General features: G+C 37.0%; 1 protein-coding gene across 1 annotated transcript in view; it reads right to left on the reverse strand.

The window, feature by feature from the left end:
* LOC150075451 (sorting nexin-33-like) overlaps positions 1 to 17,978 on the reverse strand; it is a 95,792-nt gene extending 77,814 nt beyond the window's left edge. The window contains exons 1-2 of the mRNA XM_090388273.1: positions 17,835 to 17,978; positions 8,840 to 8,939 (exon numbers count right to left, since the gene is read on the reverse strand). Coding sequence (XP_090244399.1) covers positions 8,840 to 8,857 — 18 coding nt within the window. The 5' untranslated portion in view covers positions 8,858 to 8,939; positions 17,835 to 17,978. The remainder of the gene's footprint in view (positions 1 to 8,839; positions 8,940 to 17,834) is intronic.
* Positions 17,979 to 22,493: the final 4,515 nt, after the last annotated feature.

Here is a 22,493-nt window from a genome sequence, read left to right on the forward strand (position 1 = left end):
TTCGCTGGACCAAAAATCTTTGAAAAACGTTGCTGTCCGTCCCGAGATTGACTAACTCAGCCAAAAATCCCCACATCATTGACGGACTCGAACCTTTTGCATTTCATGTAGTGATTACAACCATTATACTAAAGCATAGGCAGCTTTCACTGTTAGGTAGTTTTCAGTGTCTGATAAGCCGAAGCGACCAGTACAATGGTCTTTCCACCCCATTGTACACCTCAATCTAAAAATTGGATTGTAATACAATCCAAATTTTGCGTCGCATTACAATTTATTGCTTTATTTTTCATGATGACATACCGTATATTGTCCCTTTCCGACTAAAACTTCTAATATTCTTGAAATTTGGCGTTTTTCGAGATGCATAGTAGTAATAAATTATCTGTTGATCAACCGCCCTAGATCCAATATATAAAAGCATTCTTTTATTGACATACTTTTGTCATTAGACCATGATTACCTTTAGAAAATTCCTCATCGACGAATGTTTTCAGAATGTCTAAAGATCTAGCTCTACAGTTTTATACCTTTTCTTTCAAATAATCCAATAGCAAAAAAAAAAAAAAAAAAATTGCACGGTTTAATAATCTTAATATAATCTTATTAATTTAATAATCTTATTATTGTATAATAATCTTAATAATCCAAGATGGAGGGCAATCAATGGGTGCACAGCAATATATCAATTTGCTGGAATTTTTTTTTTTTAAAGAAATTCTCTTATATGAGAGAATAATATGCCTGGGCATATAAATAATAATAAATAAATACATAAAATGAAATAAAAAATAATAATAAAAAAGTGGGGGATACCATCAAAAAAAAAAATAAAAAAAATATATATATATTCGCACTGGAGACGTTCTAAGGCCCCGGGTTCCTAACCTGTGGGTCGTGACCCCCAAGGAGGACGCAAAGTGTTTTCTGGGGGTTCGCCGCTGTTATTTTTAGTTGCAATTATTTTTATAGGAAATGTCACCACGAAGGTTTTCAACACTTATTTATTTCAATATGGCATATGATTACGCTGCAATATTCTACTAATGGTTGTAACACTGGTTTTTGATAAATGAAAGGAAGTGACTTAAGGTCCACCGCAGTGGATACTTAAAAAATATTAAAAGCTCGCCGTGTCCATACATATTAAACATTTTATATTATTTTAATTATTTGCTATGGCGGGCCTTTAATATTTTTTCAAATTTCCGAGTTGCTCGCTTAGCGAACTTGTTCGCCAATAGTCAACCACCTTTAGTTCGCCATGATAGAAACCAGGCACTGCTGTCGAGCGCGGGTTAGCTACTGCTTGCACTTTCTAAAATCTAAAGAGCGTCAGTAGGTCGTCACCAGTCCTTGCTGTCCGTGCTAAGTCCATACCCATGGAGAAAAAACATAAATTATTCAAAAGACTATCTAAAATTTGGCTTTACCACCTTGATCAGCAATCGCATAGAGAAGCCACAATGCGTTTTGTGCAATGTCGTTCTCAGTGCTGAATCTATGAAACCTTCAAAATTGAAACGCCACTTAGAGACAAAGCATTCAGAACATACTAAAAAGGATTTGAAGTTCTTTCGACGCTATGAAACTGGTCTCAGACGTCACTTGATCCTACAGGAAGTTTTCAGCAACAGAGCGCAGCAGCAATGCAAGCATCATATGAAATCGCATTGGAAATTTCCAAACAAACAAACCTTACACGATTGAAGAAACGGTCATCAAACCCTGCATGTTGAAGATGGTGAAGTTAATTCTTGGGGAAGCCAGCGAGATAAAGATGCGACAAATATCTCTGTCCAATAACAGTATTCAGAGGCGCATTTCAGATATGGTCATAGACGCGAAAGAGCAGGTTTTGAATGAAATCAAAGTTGCTCCATTGTTTTCTTTTCAAAGTGATGAATCAAGGGAAGTAAGTTCATGTTCTCAGTTGCTTGTCTTCGTAAAATATATTCAGTGCACTTGAAACTACTATAAAGGGTGAAGATATTATGGAGAAGATAAATACCTTTTTTGAAAAACGTCTGTGGGGTTTGTATAGATGGAGCACCAGCTATGCTATGGTCAAAGTCGGGCTTTCAAACAAAAGTGAAAGAACTTGCTCCCCAAGCAAAGGGCATTCACTGCATGATTCACTGATATGCTCTTGCCAGTAAGACTCATCCAGCTCCTCTGCGAGAGATACTTGATTCTCTGATCAAAATTGTGAATTACATCAAATCTGGAGCTCTCGACACCCGTCTGTTCAAAGAACTCTGTAAAGACATGAATTCTGATCAAGAGGTTCTTCCTTTCTACACTGCTGTACGCTGGTTGTCGAAAGGAAATGTTGTCAATCGTGTCTCTGAGTTGAAAGATGAAATCAAGTTGTTCGTGGAAGTACACTTTAATGATGAAGCTTGGAAGAAAAGAGTTGCTTACTTAGCAGACATTTTAGACCAGCTAAATAAGACGAACCTGAAACTCCAGGGAATGGAAACACACATTATCCAATTTCAAGACAATCTTCAGGCATTTGTATCCGAGCTGCAAAACTGGCGTCGGAAAGTAAATCTTGGAAACATTGCCATGTTTGAAAACTCTGCAGTGTGGTAGAGGACTGTGAAGGTGACCTGGATGAAAATCTGAAGGAGGAGACTACTGGGCACCTTGAATCCCTTGAAAAGGAATTTCAGCGGTACCTCCCTGAGCTTACAGAAGAAGAAGCCGTACTAGTACGAAACCCATTCTCTGCTTCCCTGAATGTAGCCAGCATTCCCGATGAAGTACAGGATGAATTCTTGGATCTGCGGAACGATTCCTCGGCACGTAATTTGTTTTATGAAAAATTGCTGACTCAGTTCTGGGGTGCTATGTATCAGTCATATCCAAATGTCACCATGCTTGCCTTTCGAGTTTTATTTCCATTTGCCTCTACATATCTCTGCGAGAGTGGATTTTCAATGCTTCTTCATATCAAAACAAAGGCAAGAAACAGACTGAATGTTGAGGATGACATGAGGTTGGCTTTAACAAACACTCAGCCGCGAATTTTGAAGCTGTTTGCCTAAATGCAAGTACAACCATCGCATTAAATATTAGGTTAATTAAATATTAGGTTAGAATTATATTCTGAAAAATCTATTTTTAATGTGTTTTCTTTACCCTATTAAAAATGCCGTTTCATACAAATGTGGCGGGGGTCGCAGGTTACTTGGCTATTATAAAAGGGGATCGCGACTCGAAAAAGGTTAGGAAATACTGCTCTAAGCAGATATTATTAATATAGACATCTGCCTGCGCTTATGAAAAACAGATCTAGCAAACTCCTGCAATGCATTAAATATTTTCCTGCTCATTAAGCAGTAGATTTCGTTACTACTACTTAATTCTGGTACTACTTACTTAAGTTTCATTCTGAATTGTTCATAAATAAGGCAGTCATACAAGACATGCAACCAAGACCTTCACACGAGCAAAAATATCTTAGATCCACAGCTAGTCCAAAATTAAACAATTTAAAATTAAAAGATCCATGACCAATCAGAAAGTAAGATGCTTTCATTCCAGAGAAAGCCATACTTCCAGCAGTTGATTCATAATTACTTTTTTTGCCTTTTCGTATTCCATCGTTATATCCCCTTTTAATCCTATGAATTCTAACGATAAACCCTTCCTTAGATTAAGCCACATACAAGTCAAGTGGTAGAAAGCCAGACAGAACCTGCATAGCGTTGGTGTGGTGGACACTGTTCTACAAATTTTAAACAATGAAAGGATCATTTGTTTCTGAAATGAAATAAGTTTCTGTTTAAATTTCACATTTATAACTCTAACATACCAAACATTAGAACCATATGTTACAATAGGCAGAAATACAGCCTTGTAATATAACAACAAGGCCCTCCTCAGAACCCCCAATCAATTCCGGCTATCCGGATAACAGCTGACGAAAAATTTTAAATTTTTTGACTTAAATGTTCTAGATGTAGAGCATTTAAGTTATTGTTAATTACTATACCAAAATGTTTTGTATGAGCAACCATTGGTATATGTTTACCATTTAGAAAAACTACTGGAGGCCTCTCTATATCTAATTTACCTTTGAACAGCATCATGACTGTTTTCTTAGTAGATATTTTAAGTTTGTGCTTTTTGGCCCACAAAGATAAACTATTCATTGCTATCATGGCCGTCTCCTGCATATCCCGTCTGGACCTTCCAGGTACACAAACCACAAGATCATCAGCGTAAGCAACATGATGACAGTTACCAATATCCTCCTGCATCCACAAATTTAACACTAGATTCCAGAAGAAGGGTCCCAGGCCTTGGGAGCACCCAGGACTTACCATTTTGGAAAATACCATATGCTAAGACCTATAACCACTTTCCTGCTTTTTAAATAACTGGCCACAACTCTGTATAGTAGATCGGGACATGAAAGCTGTCGCAGGCTTTCACGTCCCGCTTCCATGCCATACAATGTCGAAGGCACCCTCGAAATCAATATACAGCACAAGAACATCCCTGCTGGCTGACGGATTTATGTAATCTACTAGATCTTTGGCAGCATTCTCAGCTGAACATTGCTTTTTAAAGCCATACTGATATTGCAGCTGAAAACCAATTTCATTCAACCAATCAGTCAATCTTAACAACAACAACAACAACCTCTCATAAAGTTTTGCTACGTTAGGCAACAAAGATATTGGCCTATAACTCCTTGGATCACTTAACTATTTTCCAGGCTTGCACAACAATTTTACTAGGGCTACTTTCCAAAACCCAGGAAAAAGTCCTGCAAGATAACATTTATTAAATGTATTTACCAAAAAGTGTGGATAAACTTCCAACATCTTCATAATCACGTTATTTTCTATAAGATCTAGCCCTGGTGTTTTATTGACATTTATACGTTGACATACCTTTTTAACTTCTAGCTCAGTAAATAAAGTTTGGTCATTAGGGCCAGAATAATCACAATTCAACCTTCTTACTCCTGCTTGCTCCTCTCTGTCCTCAGTAATTACATGATTAGGAAAAAGACTGTCAGCTATCAACTGCACAGTTGTAAGCCAATCTCTGGTCTTATTATCCCCCTGCCTTATTATTGACAGTAAGGGGTTCAATTGCAACTTGTTTACCACTAATTTATAAACAAGGCCCCAGGGGTTAGCATTTCCAGCTCCCCAAACCAAAGTTTTCCACGACTCAAGTTTACTAACCACTATAGCTGTGATATAACCTCCTTTTATTCATGTATACTTCCTTCAAATATCCTAAATCTAATGACCTCAGTGACCTATATCTTTGATATTGTCTCCTAGCAAAAAAAATACCTTCCTTCTTAATCGAGCCAAATCAGAATTCCACCATGCCACCACCCTTTGATTTTTTTCCCTACGTTTAGCCGCATATTGTTGTGCACTAAACAAAACATTCTGGGTATAGAATGCATATTACTGAGCATTTAGCTCATTTAAACTCATATTATCCAAAGAAGTAATATCGGTCTTTACAGAATCTATAAACTTATTCCAATTAACAGACTTGTAATTAATCTAACTTTTTCCAGTAATAACTGTGCAATACTATTCTTATCATTATCCAACTTAATTTTAAACACTATTGATCTGTGGTCACTTGTGGAATAATAAGAAATCACCTTCCATGGATACAATTTTTGTGATAACCTGCTTCAATGACCTTCAATTTGACCTACTACAATCATTGCTCCGTATATACTGTCTGCAAATTGCGTGTGTTCTGTGGTCGATTTTCTGTTTCTTGAATGAAAAACCCGAGTTTCCGGGAGAAAAATCACTCTATCCTCCCCACACCGGGTGGAAAAGACCTAAGTTCGAGTTCTGTCGATGCTGTGAGGAATTTTTTCTGGCCTTTTTCACAACGTAGCGGAATTAGTTGGTCTCAGGCAAGAGTAGTATGGTTTTTTCTCCCGGAAACTCGGGTTTTTCGTTCAACAAACAGAAAATCGATCACAAAACATATGCAATTTATATACAGTATACATGGAGCAATATGGTCTTAGTTGCTAATGCTCCTAAAACTCTACTACTAGAGTACTAGAGTTTTAGGAGCATCAGCACTGACACCGGATGAAATTCGGCCCAGACGAATGCAAGACCATGGATTGCATCAAGGCTCCAGTTGGACAAAACTACCAGATGAAGACCAGTGAAGAGATTGAAGCAATGACAGAGGGAAAGACATACAAATATCTGGGGATGATGCAGGCCCACCAGTAAAAACACAAGGAGATCAAGGCCTACCTGACTGAGAAATACCATAAGGGACTAAGAAGCCTACTAAAATCAAAGCTGAATAGCAAGAAAATGATCAACACAACAGCAGGAACATGGCTACACAAACGCTTACGCATTTTCTGTTCTGAAGTACTCCTTCGGAATCATAGATTGACCCACACTGAGGTGGAGGCAATTATGAGATCGACCTGGATAATGATGATCAAGAGATGCTAACACCATCCGAAGTCAGCCATCAAGAGATAGAATATAGCCCGGAAAGGAGGGAAGGGACTGAAGGAATTCGTTGAACAAGAGAAGGCAATTAAGAACCTGCAGGATTACTTCTAGGAAAACTCAGCACAATCTACCAAGCTATAAGAAAGATAATCACACGTCACAGAACGTCAAAATCACACGTCACAGAACATCAAAATCACACGTCAAAAAGGAGACCACGTTCACAGAGACAGAAAGATGTGTGAAGAGGACATTCCACGGTAGACACTACAAAGACCTCCATCAAGACCGCATAGATAAGATGGCTTCCAACGCATGGCCAAAGTACGGAAGGCTCTTCTCCCAAAACCGAAGGATTCATGCTCTCCATCCAAGTCTAGGTAATCAACACAAGAACTACGGCAACACATCGCCAAGAACCCCAGATTAACAGATGACATATGTCGATGATACCACCTGGTCCCAGAAACAATTTGGCATACCACCGCAGGATGCAGGGTGATCACCGGGACTGAGTACACTCACAGACACGACCAGGATAATAGTTCAGAAGCTAGAGAAAATATACCAGATGATCAAAAAAAGTTTACCATATTAGAAATATGAGCCTCAAGCTGTACTAGAGACCTTTACTCACAGGCTATACTTAAATCGTTCGATAATAACGGACAAGACGATACCGCCAAACAGACCAGACATACTGCTCATTGACAAAAAAAAAAAAAAAAAAATGGCTACCTACCTGATCGAGATAGCTGTGCCCAACACCAGCTATCTTTAGAAAAGATATGAGTAAAAGATCAGGAAGTACTCTGACATAAGACAGCAAGTCAAAGAAATGTGGCATATGGAACAAGTAATAACCATCCCAATCACCGTGTCAACCACCGTCGTTGTGCCAAAGAACCTAGCAGCAATAGGCCTCACAGATACAGAGAACACTTACATGGAACTCCAGAAAGTCATGATCTTGAACACTTCTAGTACAGTAAGAGAGTTCCTCGACCAACAGTAATAATTACAATAATAATAGTAACTGGCATTTGGCACCCTATGCATTTGGTACCATCGCCCATCACGGGGTAGAAAAGGTTATTTTTATTTTATTTTTATAATAATAATAAGCAACTCATAAGTGTGACCAGTATTGGGAACAATGTTATGCTGAAATAAAATAAAATAAATAATAATCAGTGATTGTAATGTATGTTTCAGTGTAATTTTATGTATTTATTACAATATAAAATCATCCCTATTTTGGGATATTTATGTGAGGTACGTTCATTACAAATAGCGATATTTCTACCAAGTCAAAATATCTTTATTTTGACATGGTAGAAAAAACTAATAGACTGGTTCATGAAAATATTTAATAAAACTCGCGATATTTACATTATATTTATATAGTTTAAAAAATTTTATTTATGAAGGCATCCACATCGTGGAAATAATGTGTATCTGCCAGCGGTCCCCCACAAAACCGCGAAAAAAGTGTCACTGTGAAGAAGCAGTCTGCCAAGGCCAGATGAGCATCAGAGTAGTGTAGGTATAGTGGATAGAGTGTTGTCGCGTTGTTCATCTGGTCTCTCAGTTACTGGAAAGCTCCATCACCAGGAAGAGGCATTCCATCATCCATCCACGACACGAAGAGCCAGACCAGGTCAGTAGGGAGAGGGCTGTTGGAGTCCAAACCCCCAGCAAAGCAAGGAGAAAGAGGACTCAAGAAATGAAATGGGGTAAATGGAAGAAAGGGAGAAGGCAAAGCTGGGACATCAAGGAAGGGAGGTCCCAAGGCTAGCAGGAAGGCAGGAAACCACTAGTGGGAGAGCACCCTTAAGAAAGGTGAGAGAGGACAGCAAAAGTCACTCAAGTAAGGAATGGCAAAAAAAAAAAAAAGAAAGAAAGGAGCAGGCAGCAGAAGGAGCCTGCACCAAGAGATCCTGCGCCTGGGGGGGGGGGGGGCGTCAGCAGGAAAAATAAAAATAAATAAAATTAAAATTACTCCTACCTAAGGGTAAGAAGGCCACCAGAGGAGAACCTCGGTGGAAGAATCGTGCACTGCAATACGTGCCTGCAGGAATGTAGGAAAATGCTACTCCAGGTCAGGGTTTGCATGAAGAATGACGCAAATGTGGATGAAGGCATCCACAATCTTTATTCAAAGTTATCATACCACACAAACGGTGTAATTAAGTTTGAAAAAAAAAAAAAAAAAAAAAAAACCCTAAATTAATCTGTTTTATGAAAATTCGCCAATATCATTTTGTTAGTAAATCTGCCTAAAATGTATAAAAAAAGTTAATCTGCCTAAAATGTATAAAATAGACAAAATAAATTTTTATTTTTCTTACCTGAAAAGTATCGGCCATTGTCTTTAATTCTGTTTATTTTCTCTCTTCATTTGAAGTAGATTTGTCTTCAAGGCCACATCAGCTGACGATTTTATGCATCCTTAAAGGATTGTTTCACAAAATTACATCCAACAGTGCATAAAATATTGTAATATAGAATTGTAATTGTAAAATATTGTAATTTATTATAGAATTAAATTTGTTTCAAGCAAGTTGAATGAAAAATAATCAATAATTATTAAGTATTGTGTTCTTTCACAGCATGAGAAGGTAAAAGCATTCCCATACTTACACAGCGCGTGCTTACTGTTCCACCACATAGCATGTCCTTGTAAATAACGTAAATGTTCAAAAATCAGTGACACATCAAATATTTTACTATAAGGTTATTCATATTGCTATTTTTTCCTTTTCCACTTAAACAGAAACTGAGGTAAAATTTAGGTTAATCAGCACTTATTATTAGAACGGATTTGAAAAAATGGCAAGGTTAATTAATATACGGTATACACGTATAATTTTCTTTTTTTTCTCGACAAAATTAACAGAACACGTAGAAACGTGGTGTAACTCTTGCAAGCGGTATGGTGGCAAAATTTGGTATGGTGGTGTACCATAGTACAACGATGAAATGAGGAGACAGCGGGAAACTTCGAACAGGTATAAGTGACATTTACGGGGGTTGTATAAGAATTACCAAAAAGGTCACATTGCAGAAGTCGATACAAGATGCTCGAAAATATGATCACCTCCCCCCAACGGCTAAACAGGCCTCACAGCAGTGAATCATACTCGATATAAGGGTGTCTATAAGATTCTGTGGCAACAAATCCCATTCTTCTGCCAGAGCTGACCTTAGTTCACAATCTGACTGAGGAATTGGCTGTTGGCGTGCAATGTGACGCCCAAAGGCATCCCACACATGTTTGATCGGATTTAAATCTAGCGATTGTGCCGGCCACGGCAGTCTTTGAATATCTTCGATTTCAACGTATTCCTTCACAACTTGAGCTCTGTATGCAGTGGCGTTATCATGCATGAAAAGAAAATCTGGGCCAACCGGACCCCTAAAGAGTCGCATTCGAGGATCTTTTCTCGGTACCGCTGTGCAGTTACGGTACCCCTATGAAAAAAATGAAGGGGGTACAGCCCAGTGTTGAATCCAGGGGGGGATGACCAGGGGTGAATTTCATCCCCTGTGAAAAGTAGTAATTTTTATTTTATAAAACACGAATTCAATAAAATTATGTTATATAAATAACACGAAAAATCACATCAACTAAGTGTGGTACTTGTTAGGTGGTAGACACGAAATTTTCAGAATTAAATGGGCAATATTTCTGTCTGCACAAATTGTAACTAAAGGCCACTATTTCAAGTGTCCGCATTTTCGTTTTATGGTTTTCAGGTTCCCTTTATTTTCACACGAACCATCTCTTGATAGTGTTTCACACAAACGGTCTACTTGCGACTAATTCTTTATTTGAATATCGCAAACAATATTGCAGGCCGCGAATAGGTTCGCCTGAATTGGTTCCTGACAGATGCTATTGTAATTATAAAGTGTCCCGCGGCTTTGAAGGCAGTCTGCAGCTGCTAACTCAATTGTCATCAGTTTCGCTTTATGGTGTTGACATTCCTTTTTTTGTTTTTTCCACAGCAAGAGTCTACTTGTGACTAATTATTCCTTTGTATACCGCAAACAAGACGGTTTAGTCGCAGCCTATAAACAATACATTTTATAAGCTTCTTATTATATGTTCATCTGCACTGTAATATTGAAAAATTGCATCAAGATAAGCTGAAGGGGCCCTAATGAGTTATCGGAAAAATTAATAAATGATTGATACACATGCAAAGAAGAATAACATTATTACAATACAGTACTTGCGTGTTTGATTATAATTTGTATATATATATATATATATTTTTTTTTTTTTTGAAAATTTTAATCTGCATTTTTATATTAAACTGTGATTACTGTCAGTAATGTGGTTTCTGTAAACTGACTATTAGTATTTAGATGTTAAATAATAAATATTTCCTTTTGTTTCCTCATATTCTTTTATTATAACGTTCATAAATATGCATAATCTGTATATGTATATATATGCATATTGTGCATAAATTTATATTTATGATATTTATGCATAAATATAAATATACAGATTTGTTTGTAACATATACATATGTTGTAAATATTAAATAATAATAAAAAACTACATGTACCCCCCGACGTTTACATTCCCCCGGTGCAAACACTGGTGCAGCCGTTGATCATTATCCCTCCCACGCGAGAACACCGCCTCCACTGTAAGTGTCCCTATCTCTGATGTTGAAGGGATGGTACTGCATTCCTCGGAGTATAAATAAGAAACAAAGGCCCAGTCCTCCCAATAAAAGACTGCATCTTTTCCAAAAGCAAAATAATCTTGATCAAATGTGATCATGCTTATCGTATTTCTTGACTCACAGGACATTGCTCATTATGAATTCGTTGCACATGGTAAAATAATCAATCAGAAATACTAAAAAAAAAACATTTCCACGGCGACCTTCCAGAGAAAACAGACAGCGAAGTGCTTCGTAGAATTGGCGCTTACATCATGACCATAATCCTGCACACTCGGCACCTCCAGCTAAAACAATTTCTTGCAAAGCAATCCATCACTGTGATTCCCCATCCACCATATCCACTGGATTTAGCTCCATGATAGTTGTTTTGTTTCCCAACCTTAAAGTTCCCTTGAAAAGGTCGCTGATTTGCAAAGACTAAGGATATTATTCAGACCAGGAATTATTAGCAATTCCAAAAGAAGCTATTAGGAACACTTCCTGAAGTTCCAAAGACGTTGGAATTGGTGTATACAGTACCAAGAATATCTCTTCGAAGGAGACACATCCGAAAAGCTGGCAAGTTTCATAATTTCTCAAATATCAGTTCCGTCTTTGAACTTTTTGATTACACATCGTACTGCCCAATACCAAATTTTAGCATTTTTAGAAAACCATTTTCCACATATGTTTCAAAATAAAAAAAAAATAAAATTGCAACCACCTTATATATAATAAAGTCGATTTTTAAAATAGATTCTTGTATATTCGTCTTTTTAAGCATAATATGCTCAGTGTTTTGCTGAACATATTTTAAAAACCTGCTTTCAAGGTCTTCCCTAACGGTCTTCAACTTAGATAGCATTTGTTTGCTTTTGTTGTGGATTCTTTGTCCGTTTGATAATATTTTATCACTTTTCTGTTTGTAATGCTGTTGTCACCAATTTGTTCGTTGCAATAAGCTTGGACTTTAAGATACTCTATCATTTAACTTTCCTCCACATGCCCTGACATCTCCGACGTTACTCTGATTTATACTTTTCACATAAACTATTGTTAATTGCGCTAGAATTTTAAAACACACACACACAGATAGAATTTTAGCAAGCCTAGTCTTGCTAAAAAAAACACTAAAACACTAGAATTTTAGCAAGACTAGAATAAGCAGAAATTTTAACAAGACTAGAACAAACAGAATTTTAATTTTAGCAACACTTAAGTGGAAATCTAGGTAGAAATGGAAATTATAAATGAAAAGGATACAGCGGAATATTCTTCAAGCATACATAAGAAATAATATGAGACAATGACAAAGAGTTGCGAAGATGATGAGGCGATTCGCGAAATTTAATTATTCTGCTTTGCTAAATTAAAACCTTTCTCATATTATTCCCACAGTCAAAAACAGCCTGCCAATTCTTTCTTGAATTTTGTCAAACTCTCTGCCTCAGCTACTTGCAGGCGACATTCCAACATTCCACAACACGCTGCCCGAAGGTAAACTTCATAAGATCAAGGTTACTATTACCCCTGAATTTTTTTTTTTTTTGTCCCCTGGTTCTTCTTTCACTAGTCATTGAGAATATTCTCCTTCATTCATTTTACTAATCTCCTTATGATCTTAAATGCCTCAATGAAATCCCCTCAAAGGTGTCTAGTTTCTAAGTTCATCTGATCATATCCTTTAAGATACTCCTTATAGGGACAGCGCATATAGCACTCTTAACCAATCTAGTCGCGGTTCTCTGCATCTTCTCCAGGAATTCTATATCTATTTAGATGCAGCTTACGGCATGGAAACCATAATCCATGTGTGATCACATCATCGGCTTACATAAAGAGATAATGGGATTAATGACTCCTTTCCTTTTCTTGCAAAAATTCCAGTATATCACAGACAGAACACCATGTATCTTTCTTGCCGCCTGCTTACACTGTATGGTGAACTTCTGCCTTTCTCCTCCTAAACTTCCTTTAATTCCTCTCTGTCTAATCTATAAACTACTCCTGGGTGTTTTTTCCCCATGTGCAATACTTTGAATTTGATAGCGTTAAACTTTACCTGGCATTTTTTAGGCTATACTTGCAGTGGGTCCCCGACTGAAAGCATGGCCTGAAATAAAGGTTGTCCTGACAGGCTGTGGTCCTCGCAACCCCCAACAATTTGGATTCCATCTGAATAACTTCTCATGTTGTGACTATTCGCTGATGACCCGGCAGCGATCTCTACCCAGCTGCCTGGGCCAGCTTATCCCTAGTCAGTGAAATCCTCCTGAAGAATTATAGCCTAATTATAATCGTTAATCATCCTGTCTCCTATCCTTCGACCAATCTCTAATTCGCTGATGGATTTCTCCTGTTATCCCTACCTTCTGTATTTATATAACGCCTTTCATGAGGAAGTGTATCTAAACTTTTACTAAAATGCAGATATACAGGGTGTTTCATAAATGATGGTCAATAATTTAAAGGTGAAAAGTACAAACTAAAATAAGCAAAAAAAGTCCCAGTGAACATTGGGCCGGAACTGAACCGTTTTCGAGATAATGCACATTTTCTGTTAAGATCCCCCACTGACTATGGGAGCACTCTGGGAGGGTAGTCTGTATTGCTGAGAGCTTGTACACGGTGGATATGGTAGGGGTACAGTAATTGGCGATGTAACATTCGCCACACACTGTTATGACTCGGTACAAGTTGCAGAGCAACCCTCCTTGTCGAAATTCCGGGATTTTGTTCTATTCTTTCTAACTTTTTATTTATTTATTTATTTTTATTTATTTATTATTATTTTTTTTTTTCTGGTTCCCAGGTTTGAGCAGCCTGGGAGCGGGATCGCTGGCACCCACCGGTATAGCGCTACTTCTGGTGGGTGCGCGACTTTAGTGGATGAGGCACTGTCAGAATGGTGGACTCGGGCCCAGTTCTATGTGCCTGGGAACGGCCATCGAAGGGGAATGTCCGGGTACCAGCTGCTCCCCGGTGGCGCAGACACCTCTTCCATACAGGCCTGTTTTGCAGAAGTTCTGTGTAAATTCGGCTTTTCAGGTAGAGATAGACGGAAGGATAGGTGCCACCGTAGATACGATGATAATAATAATAATATTCTTTCTAACACTCTTTCCTCAACATCAGGTGTTATGTTTCTGGGCCTATCTGCTTGTACTCTTATGTGCAAAGCGCCCATGTTCTCTAGGGCGTTGATGTACCCTGATGAATGTGCGCCTGTTGGACTGCCTTCGGCAGGGAAATGCTTCTTGGTATAAACGTGCAGTCTCCAGTGCACTACCGTTGCCTTACTATACATGAAGTGCATATCCGCATACTCTTCGTTGCTGTAACTTCTTTCCATGTTGACTATCCTTTGACAAGCACTAGTATGCCTGCTACATCTCAGAGCATTAAGAAAGGGGAAAGGGAGAGAATGAGCATAGCCTAACCTAAACAAACAAGTCAGTGGTGGATCCCAACTCTGTACAGTTCACCTTGTCACTGTATGGTGGATCCTTGTCAAAGGTGGATCCCAACTAGAAATGTGCAATATCTCGAAAACAATTCACTTAAAGACCTATGTTTACTAGGCTTTTTTTGCATATTGCAGTCTGTACAGTTCACCTTCAAATTATTGACCATCACTTTTGAAACACCCTGTATATATCAAAGATATGTTTTGCATCCATCTGTTTTATAACTTCTCATAGTAATTTTGATTTTTCAGGCAAGATCTCTCTTCCTGAAAACATGCAGAAACCCATTTAGAATACCATTCTTGTCGAGATGATCTTGTATTGTATCTTTAATACAGATTCCACAATCTTAACAACGACAGAAGCCAAACTCACTTATCTATGATTGTCCATCAGTTATTTAGCTCCTCTCTCAAGACAATGACACTTCTCCAGTAAAAGGAAATAATCCCTGAATTTAATGGCGATCTCATTAACATTAATACACTGGTGTGCAAAACTTAAGGACCAACACTATTTCTAAAGGTTACAACCACAAAATCGTTAATTAAGGTACTCTTTACTGATGAGAGTAGATTCAATCTGAGCAGCGATTCTGGGTGTCAGCTAATCTGGCGAGAGGTTGGCACACGGTATCACCCCGCAAATATCACTGAAAGGGATGGATATGGCGGTCGAGGTGTTCTCGTCTGGGAAGGCGTTATCTTGGATGGACGTACACAACTCCAGATACTGGAAGGCGGTACTGTAACCAATGCACGCTACTGTACTGAGGTAATCCTTCCCCAAGTGCGTTTGTTCCAAGGTGCTATTGGCCCCGAGTTCGTGTTTATGGATGATAACGCCACACCCCACTGCACTGCAGCTGTGATATGCTTTTGGAAAGTGAGGACCTTGTTCGTATGGATTGGCCTTCCCGTTCCAGCGATCTAAATCCCATCGAACACATATGGGACGCTCTGGGGAGACGCCTAGGGGCACGTCCACACCCACCAGAAAATGTTCACCAGCTGAAGGTGGCGCTGACAGAGGAATGGACGATGTTACCACAAGAACTTATCAACAATATTATTCTAAGTATGGACAGGCAGTGCAAAGCCTGCATTGACATTAGGGGTGGCCACATCTCTTACTGAGGACCACCTCTTCCCTTTGTTCCATTTTTGGCAGTGATACATCTGTACCATGGCAGCCAGTGCTATGTTGCCATTTTTGGATAAAGTCCCTCTGTACAGTTTTGTTTCTGTTGTTGTGTCGGCGTTGTTTCCTTTATCATTTCTGTACCTCACGAGGTTCCTTTGGTATGCTTTTCCCATATCCAGACCCCTCCTATGAGAAGCTACAAGTGAAAACCTGACTGGTCCTTAAATTTTGCACACCAGTGTAATAATTGGATGCATCCATATTCAGATCCAGTAACTGGAAACATATGATATATATATATACGAAAATTTATAGAGCAGAATATCTGGATGAACTAAATAAAGAGTATCGATATAAAAATAAAATCACCTTTTAGCATTTATCGATATTTATGCGTATTAAGCAGGTAAACACCACGAGATTAGATGGAGTTTTAGGAAGAAAGTCGCATTGATTGCTAACGCTGAACGAATGAAGATACTAAAACTGAGGTTTCAAAAATTTTAGAAACAGTGGTGAGAACAGTGAGTGATAATAAATAAATAATTTTTTCCATTTATACTTGGTACAACCATCTCGGCCAGTGGAGTTTACAACTTCAATGTAACTTTTTTATTGCATTCTATATATCAGCGCAAGTCAACAACGGCTGTACATTATTTTATAGCAATATACAGGCTCAATCACGTATTGTGCACAACGATATGTCCGACTAAGCCAAAAAGTCTTAATACATCTTAATCATATTATTCTCGTAGACAAAAAGAGTTTATTCAATGCTTTCTTGAATTGTGATGGGCGACTTATTTCAACGTTCCACAACACGCTGCCGGAAGATAAACTTAATAAGATCAAGAATGAATGATGATAAAAAATATCAGCACACGTTCGTATTATTATTATTATTATTATTATTATTATTATTATTAGCTATATGGTGCAAGGAGGCCTGAGGCTTATGCTGCACCAGCCAAAAAAAAAAAAAAAAAAAAAAAAAATTCTGAATTACCCTTAGAGAGAGAGAGAGAGAGAGTCAGAAATAGAAGGGGAATCACCAAGAAAGAGAAGAATGATGATATCCAGCTCAGGACTCTGGGTGTGCCAAGCCCATACTCACCAGATATGAGCCCCTGGGGTTAATATTTTGATATATATATTTTTATTTTTTTAATATAAAACTAAACCTAATTTCAGTTTAGGAATATTTAAAAAAGTCTTTTCAGTCAATTTCTGAACAAACTCATCATAGTAATAAATAGAATTAAAAATTTTTTATTGCTGAAATAAACCGAAGTTTTCTATAGAAAAACCTAATTTAGAAGACTGTCATAGAAACTGAAAAAATTTGAGAAAATATATTAAAAGAAATGTATTCTTCTGAGAACCATTCGTTGTGCCTTTTCATTCGACTGATAAGGGAAGCATAATAAGCCATCCCCGAGTAAGTTGGGCGCACTCCGTAATAACTCATAAGTGGGCAAAATAAATAAAAAAAAGATTCTAATTATGTAAGCTATGAATCACAAAATAAACACTAGAAGACAATATCAAAATATTGTCTTCTAGTATTGTATGAGCAAAACCAAATAACTCACTCTCTAAATAAACACTGTAAACATATTTTACTACATTTAATATCTCACTTTTCAAATTTCCCAACAATATTACAATGGGATTTTTTGAAACATTTAATATTACATTTTAAAAATTAATTAACAGCTTGTGGGCATTTTGGTATTTTATTATTGTTATTAAAATGATTTTACTTGGTGGTGCCTTCTCAAATGATACATAAAATAATTAAATAGCACAATATAACAATAATATAAGTAATATGATATGAAATATTCGAAGCTTCGTCACTGCACACTTATCAAAAAAAAAAAAAAAAGAATAAAAGAAAAGAGGGAAAATAAATAAATTGATCATCACAGTTTGCAATCCGCAGACACATTTCTAATTATACACGTATTAGTAATTACCACATACAATGGGCTAAAGGATAATTGGCATACATTTTTTTTCTTTATATACAATTCAAAACTACTTACCATCGGAACTACAACCATCCACTTGCCACACCTACGAATTTTCATCTGTCCCACCACTCAAGTAATTTGGAGAAATTAAGTTGATTGTATGATTGCTCTTAAACCGCTTTTCAAAATTCGCCCACAAGATGTCGCAGAGCGACATGTATTTCCAAAAAGGGCAAAACACGTACATCCTGTAGTGCTCTATATTTTGATGAATTAATTTGAAAGTTCTGTATTTCTTTCTATATTTGCCAAATCGTTAGGTAAATTATATATGCACAATGCACTTATAAATTTTATACAATGCATTATTTTTTCTTTCTTTTTTTTAGTAGAAATCAAAGGTAACGTTCTGTGTACGTTCTGTATACGTTACCAATAACAACAATAATGATGCTACTATGCTCGATTATAAATTATTCATACAGCGCACCCTGTCGTATTAACACGCAACATTTTGTTGGGAATGATGGGAATTTATATTGGACCATTTCAAAATTGCACTGAAGGAAAATATTCATAGCTAAAAATAAATAAATAAATAAAAAGTTACAATAAACCAGAGATTATTAATCTGTGCTATAAATATATGTCTCAAAAGTCTATTTTCAAGATATTAAACAATAATCATAAATTAATGATTTAGTAATAGTCGTAATAGTAATAGTAATAGAGGCATGTGATGCAAGAAAGCAAGCGTATGTAGCATCGGCAAAAAAAAAAATAATAATAAAAAAAAAAAAATAATAATAATAAAAATAAAATAAAATAATAATAAAATAATTAAATAAAAAATTCACACAACCATTCCCTCTAAAAGTTTGTCCAGTTCTTCCTTAAATTTATTTAAGCTATCAACTTCCACAACGACATAGAAGTTTGTTCCAGCAATTAAGAACCCGCTGGCTAAAGGCAAATTTCCACACATCTATTCTACAACTGTCTTTCCTCAATTTGAATGTATGCCCACTTAGGTTCGTAATCTGAGCAAGTGGAAGAATCCCATCAAAATTCAGCTTGCTCAACCCATTCAAGGCCTTATACACCTCAATCAGATCAACTCGCAGATGCCTACTCTCCAGGCGCTGCAATTTACAGAACTTAAGCCACTCTTGGTAAGAGGATCCCTTCATTCCCTTCACCAATCTTGTTGCCCTTCTCTGTACACGCTCAACCAAATCTACATCCTTCTTAAAATGAGGCCTCCAGACCTGTACATAGTAGTCAAGGCGTGGCCTGACCATTGACAAAGGGATTATCACATCCTTTTCCTTGCTAGCAAAATTCCTGTATATCATTGACAAATTTCCACGCATCTATTTCTTTGCAACATTTTCTTTGTAAATGCTGGGAATTTATATTGGTCCTTTTCAAAATTGCACAGAAGGAAAGTATTCACAGCTAAAATAAATAAATAAATAAAAAGTTACAATAAACCAGAGATTATTAATCTGCTATAAATATATGTCTCAAAAGTCCATTTCCAAGATATTAAACAATAATCATATTATTGACCTTCTTTTGCAGCCTGTCTGCATTGCTGAGAAAACTTCATATCTGACTGCACAATTACTCCCAGGTCTTTTTCATTTTCTACCACCCTAAGTGTAGTATCACACAGTTCATATGTTCCTTGTTCCTCTGGGGTTACTTCTACCCATATGCAGTATTTTGCATTTGTCAATGTTAAACTTCAGTTGCCGCTTCTGAGCCCATCTTCCCAAATTTTCTAAATCTTGTTGCAGTAGCACACTGCCATTACTGTCATTAATAACCCTGTCAACCTTGATATCAGCTGCAAACTTTGACAGCAAGCCTGATACACCTTCATAAATATCATCGATAAATATACAAAACAACAGTGGGCCCAATACCGAACCCTGTGGGACTCCACTAATAATATTAGTCAACGAAGAGCAGTGCTCATTGATTACACCCTGTCTTCTCCCACTCAACCACCCTTTTATCCATTGTAGCAACTTACCCTTAATGCCATTCTGCTCCAATTTGCACAGTAGTCTTTCATGCGCAACATTGTCAAAAGCTTTCCTGAAATCCAAATATATGATATCAAAATTATTTTTTGCATCCAGTTCCTTTGTAACCACATCATAGTGTCCAATAAAATTTGTCAGACAACACTTTCCCTTGAAAAATCCATGCTGTTTCTGAATTATTGCTGCAGTCTTGTCTAGATGGTCTTGCAATGCCAAGTGACTCCATTATTTTACCTGTAACAGACGTTAAACTAACAGGTCTGTAATTACTCGTATCACCCTTCGATCCCCCTTTGTGATTTGAGTATATATTTGCATATCTACAGTCTGTGGGGACTTCCCTGAGTCCAAGGATGCGCTCATAATTATGACTAAGGGTTTGCTTACTTCCTTTGCCGCCTAATTTGATAACCTTCTGGTATTTTCCTTCCTTTATAACTCCTCATCGTCAACAGTCGAACCATCGATATCAAGTGGATCAATTTGATTCATACCCTTCCTTTTAGAGATTATATAAGTAAAGAAATCTTTGTTGTTTTTCTTAGCATCCTTTGTAATCATAAATTAAAAATCACTTGAAACGATATGAAATAAAGGGGAATCTACGATTTCCTATAATTTTTTTATCGTTTTAGGACCTAATCATTATTTTTAATATTGTTATTAATTGTTTCAGCAGCTTTCAAAATTCAATTTCACAGTTCGTATTGCGTGGTAATAGGCATAGAATAAACCATAGATTTCCTTAGAGGTCACACAAAGTAAACTATGGGTGTGATGTCAAGCGATCATCGTGGCCATTATATAAGGCCGTCAGACCAATCCATCAGTTATTGTACTACGTATTTAAAAAGCAGAAATATTACAGTAAATATGGGCGGGTACATGACAATATTCAATGAGTATGCTTTCTAACAGTTCCACAACTTTTCCCAAATAAAATGTAGGTATGCCATTCTAGAAAGCCTTTCTGGTAAAAATAAGGAAAAATAAGATTGTCTCAAGAACACCATACCAAAAATACCAAACATTTTAGGAAAGGCATGTTGATAATGGGTACGAAAGTTGTATGTGGGTTTTCTTCAGCCCAGATATGAACATTTAGCGAGTTGAGAGCTCCATTTACTGTGAAACATAATTCGTGTGTAACCAAAACATGGCTGCAAAATTGAGGATCACGTGTACATTGCAAAATGAGCCACTGACAAAAGTTTCTGCATGTATTTATAACTTGAGGGCTCCATTTTTAAATTCAGTTCTTATACAGGTGTATTATGAAATGGATACAATTGCTGTTAATGTAATGATCGCCTATAAAATATCGGTGTTAATACAACATAGTTAACTCATAAAAATAAACTACAATCGTAGTGTAAAGGCATCGATTTAATTGTATCTCATATTGTGGCTACATTCACAACGAGTTACCATGTATTGTACTACCTTGAATAAGTAACGCTTCACTAATAGAGAAAGGGAAAGCCATCACCCAAACGACACCGTTTCAAGGCTTGTTGGCCAATCGCCGGTGGGTGGGCATGTATCCTGGTGTTGCAATCATGCCAATCCAGTTGTGAAGTTAATTCCACAATATCAGAGATGGCATCGATTTAATTGTATCTCATATTGTGGCTACCTTCATAACGAGTTACCATGTATTCGTATCGTATTATGCTTTGTACTCATATCTTATTATCATTTATTCATATCGTATTATCATGTATTCATATCGCATAATGTCTCGTATTATTTAATAATCTCCATACGCTTGTAGATGAAACTAAATGTTTTTTAGTTTCAAACAAAATGCCTTTGTAGATGCATTTTGTTTTGTATTATTTGTCTGTAGAAGTACATCCTGGTGATAGGATATACTTGTACAGACGAAATATTTTCTTTCAACATTTTCAGTTCGTCGAAATCTCTCTCTACGAGTATTATAAAAGTATTACTCTTAGTAGTTTCAGTTTACACGCTGTTTAAGTGGACGAGTTAGAACGTTTTTGAGAACAGAAGCTGCAACTTTCTTATGAATCTCACCATAAATTAAATTTATATCAGTGAACTCGGATAAAGAGATTTTTTTGTGTCTCCCATAATTTCGAATTAACATATGATGTGTAAACACCGAAGCAGCCTCGTGGAACAAAAGTGTTCTGATATTTTCAAATTTCGAAAAGCTCGAGTTTTAATAAACGAAATAAGTCACGCCCATTTTTAACCCAAATACAGTGTTGATCCGTCTTGGAACAATTTTAAACTAGTTTCTTGTAGCAGGCAGCAGGAATATCATCTGTAAAAGATGCATATACGGGCTGCACTCAGATTATTATTTTAGTTCATCCCAAAGATGTTTTCATGGAATTCGGACCTGAGCTCTACCCTGACCAGGAGAGTTCTTGGATTTCACTTCCTGAAAACGGGTTTTTAACTGCTCACTGCATGGGACAGAGCATTATTATGCAGAAACATGGAGGGGCCCATTTTCACAGTATTGCCAGAATAATAACACCACAGAATTTGTGCGATTTGTCGCAATGTACATTTTTGCGATTTGGTATAGTGCGCATTTGTGCAATTTATTAATTACAATATGTGATTTTCTGTTTATGGTTTTTGTACCACGAGAAATGTTGCGAGGCCGAACCATGAGAAGCAACCCCAAACCATCGTCCAT

The sequence above is a fragment of the Mastigoproctus giganteus genome, chromosome 14 (genome assembly GCF_048544385.1).
Source record: "Mastigoproctus giganteus isolate SK-2022 chromosome 14, ASM4854438v1, whole genome shotgun sequence".
NCBI classification, from domain to species: domain Eukaryota; kingdom Metazoa; phylum Arthropoda; class Arachnida; order Uropygi; family Thelyphonidae; genus Mastigoproctus; species Mastigoproctus giganteus.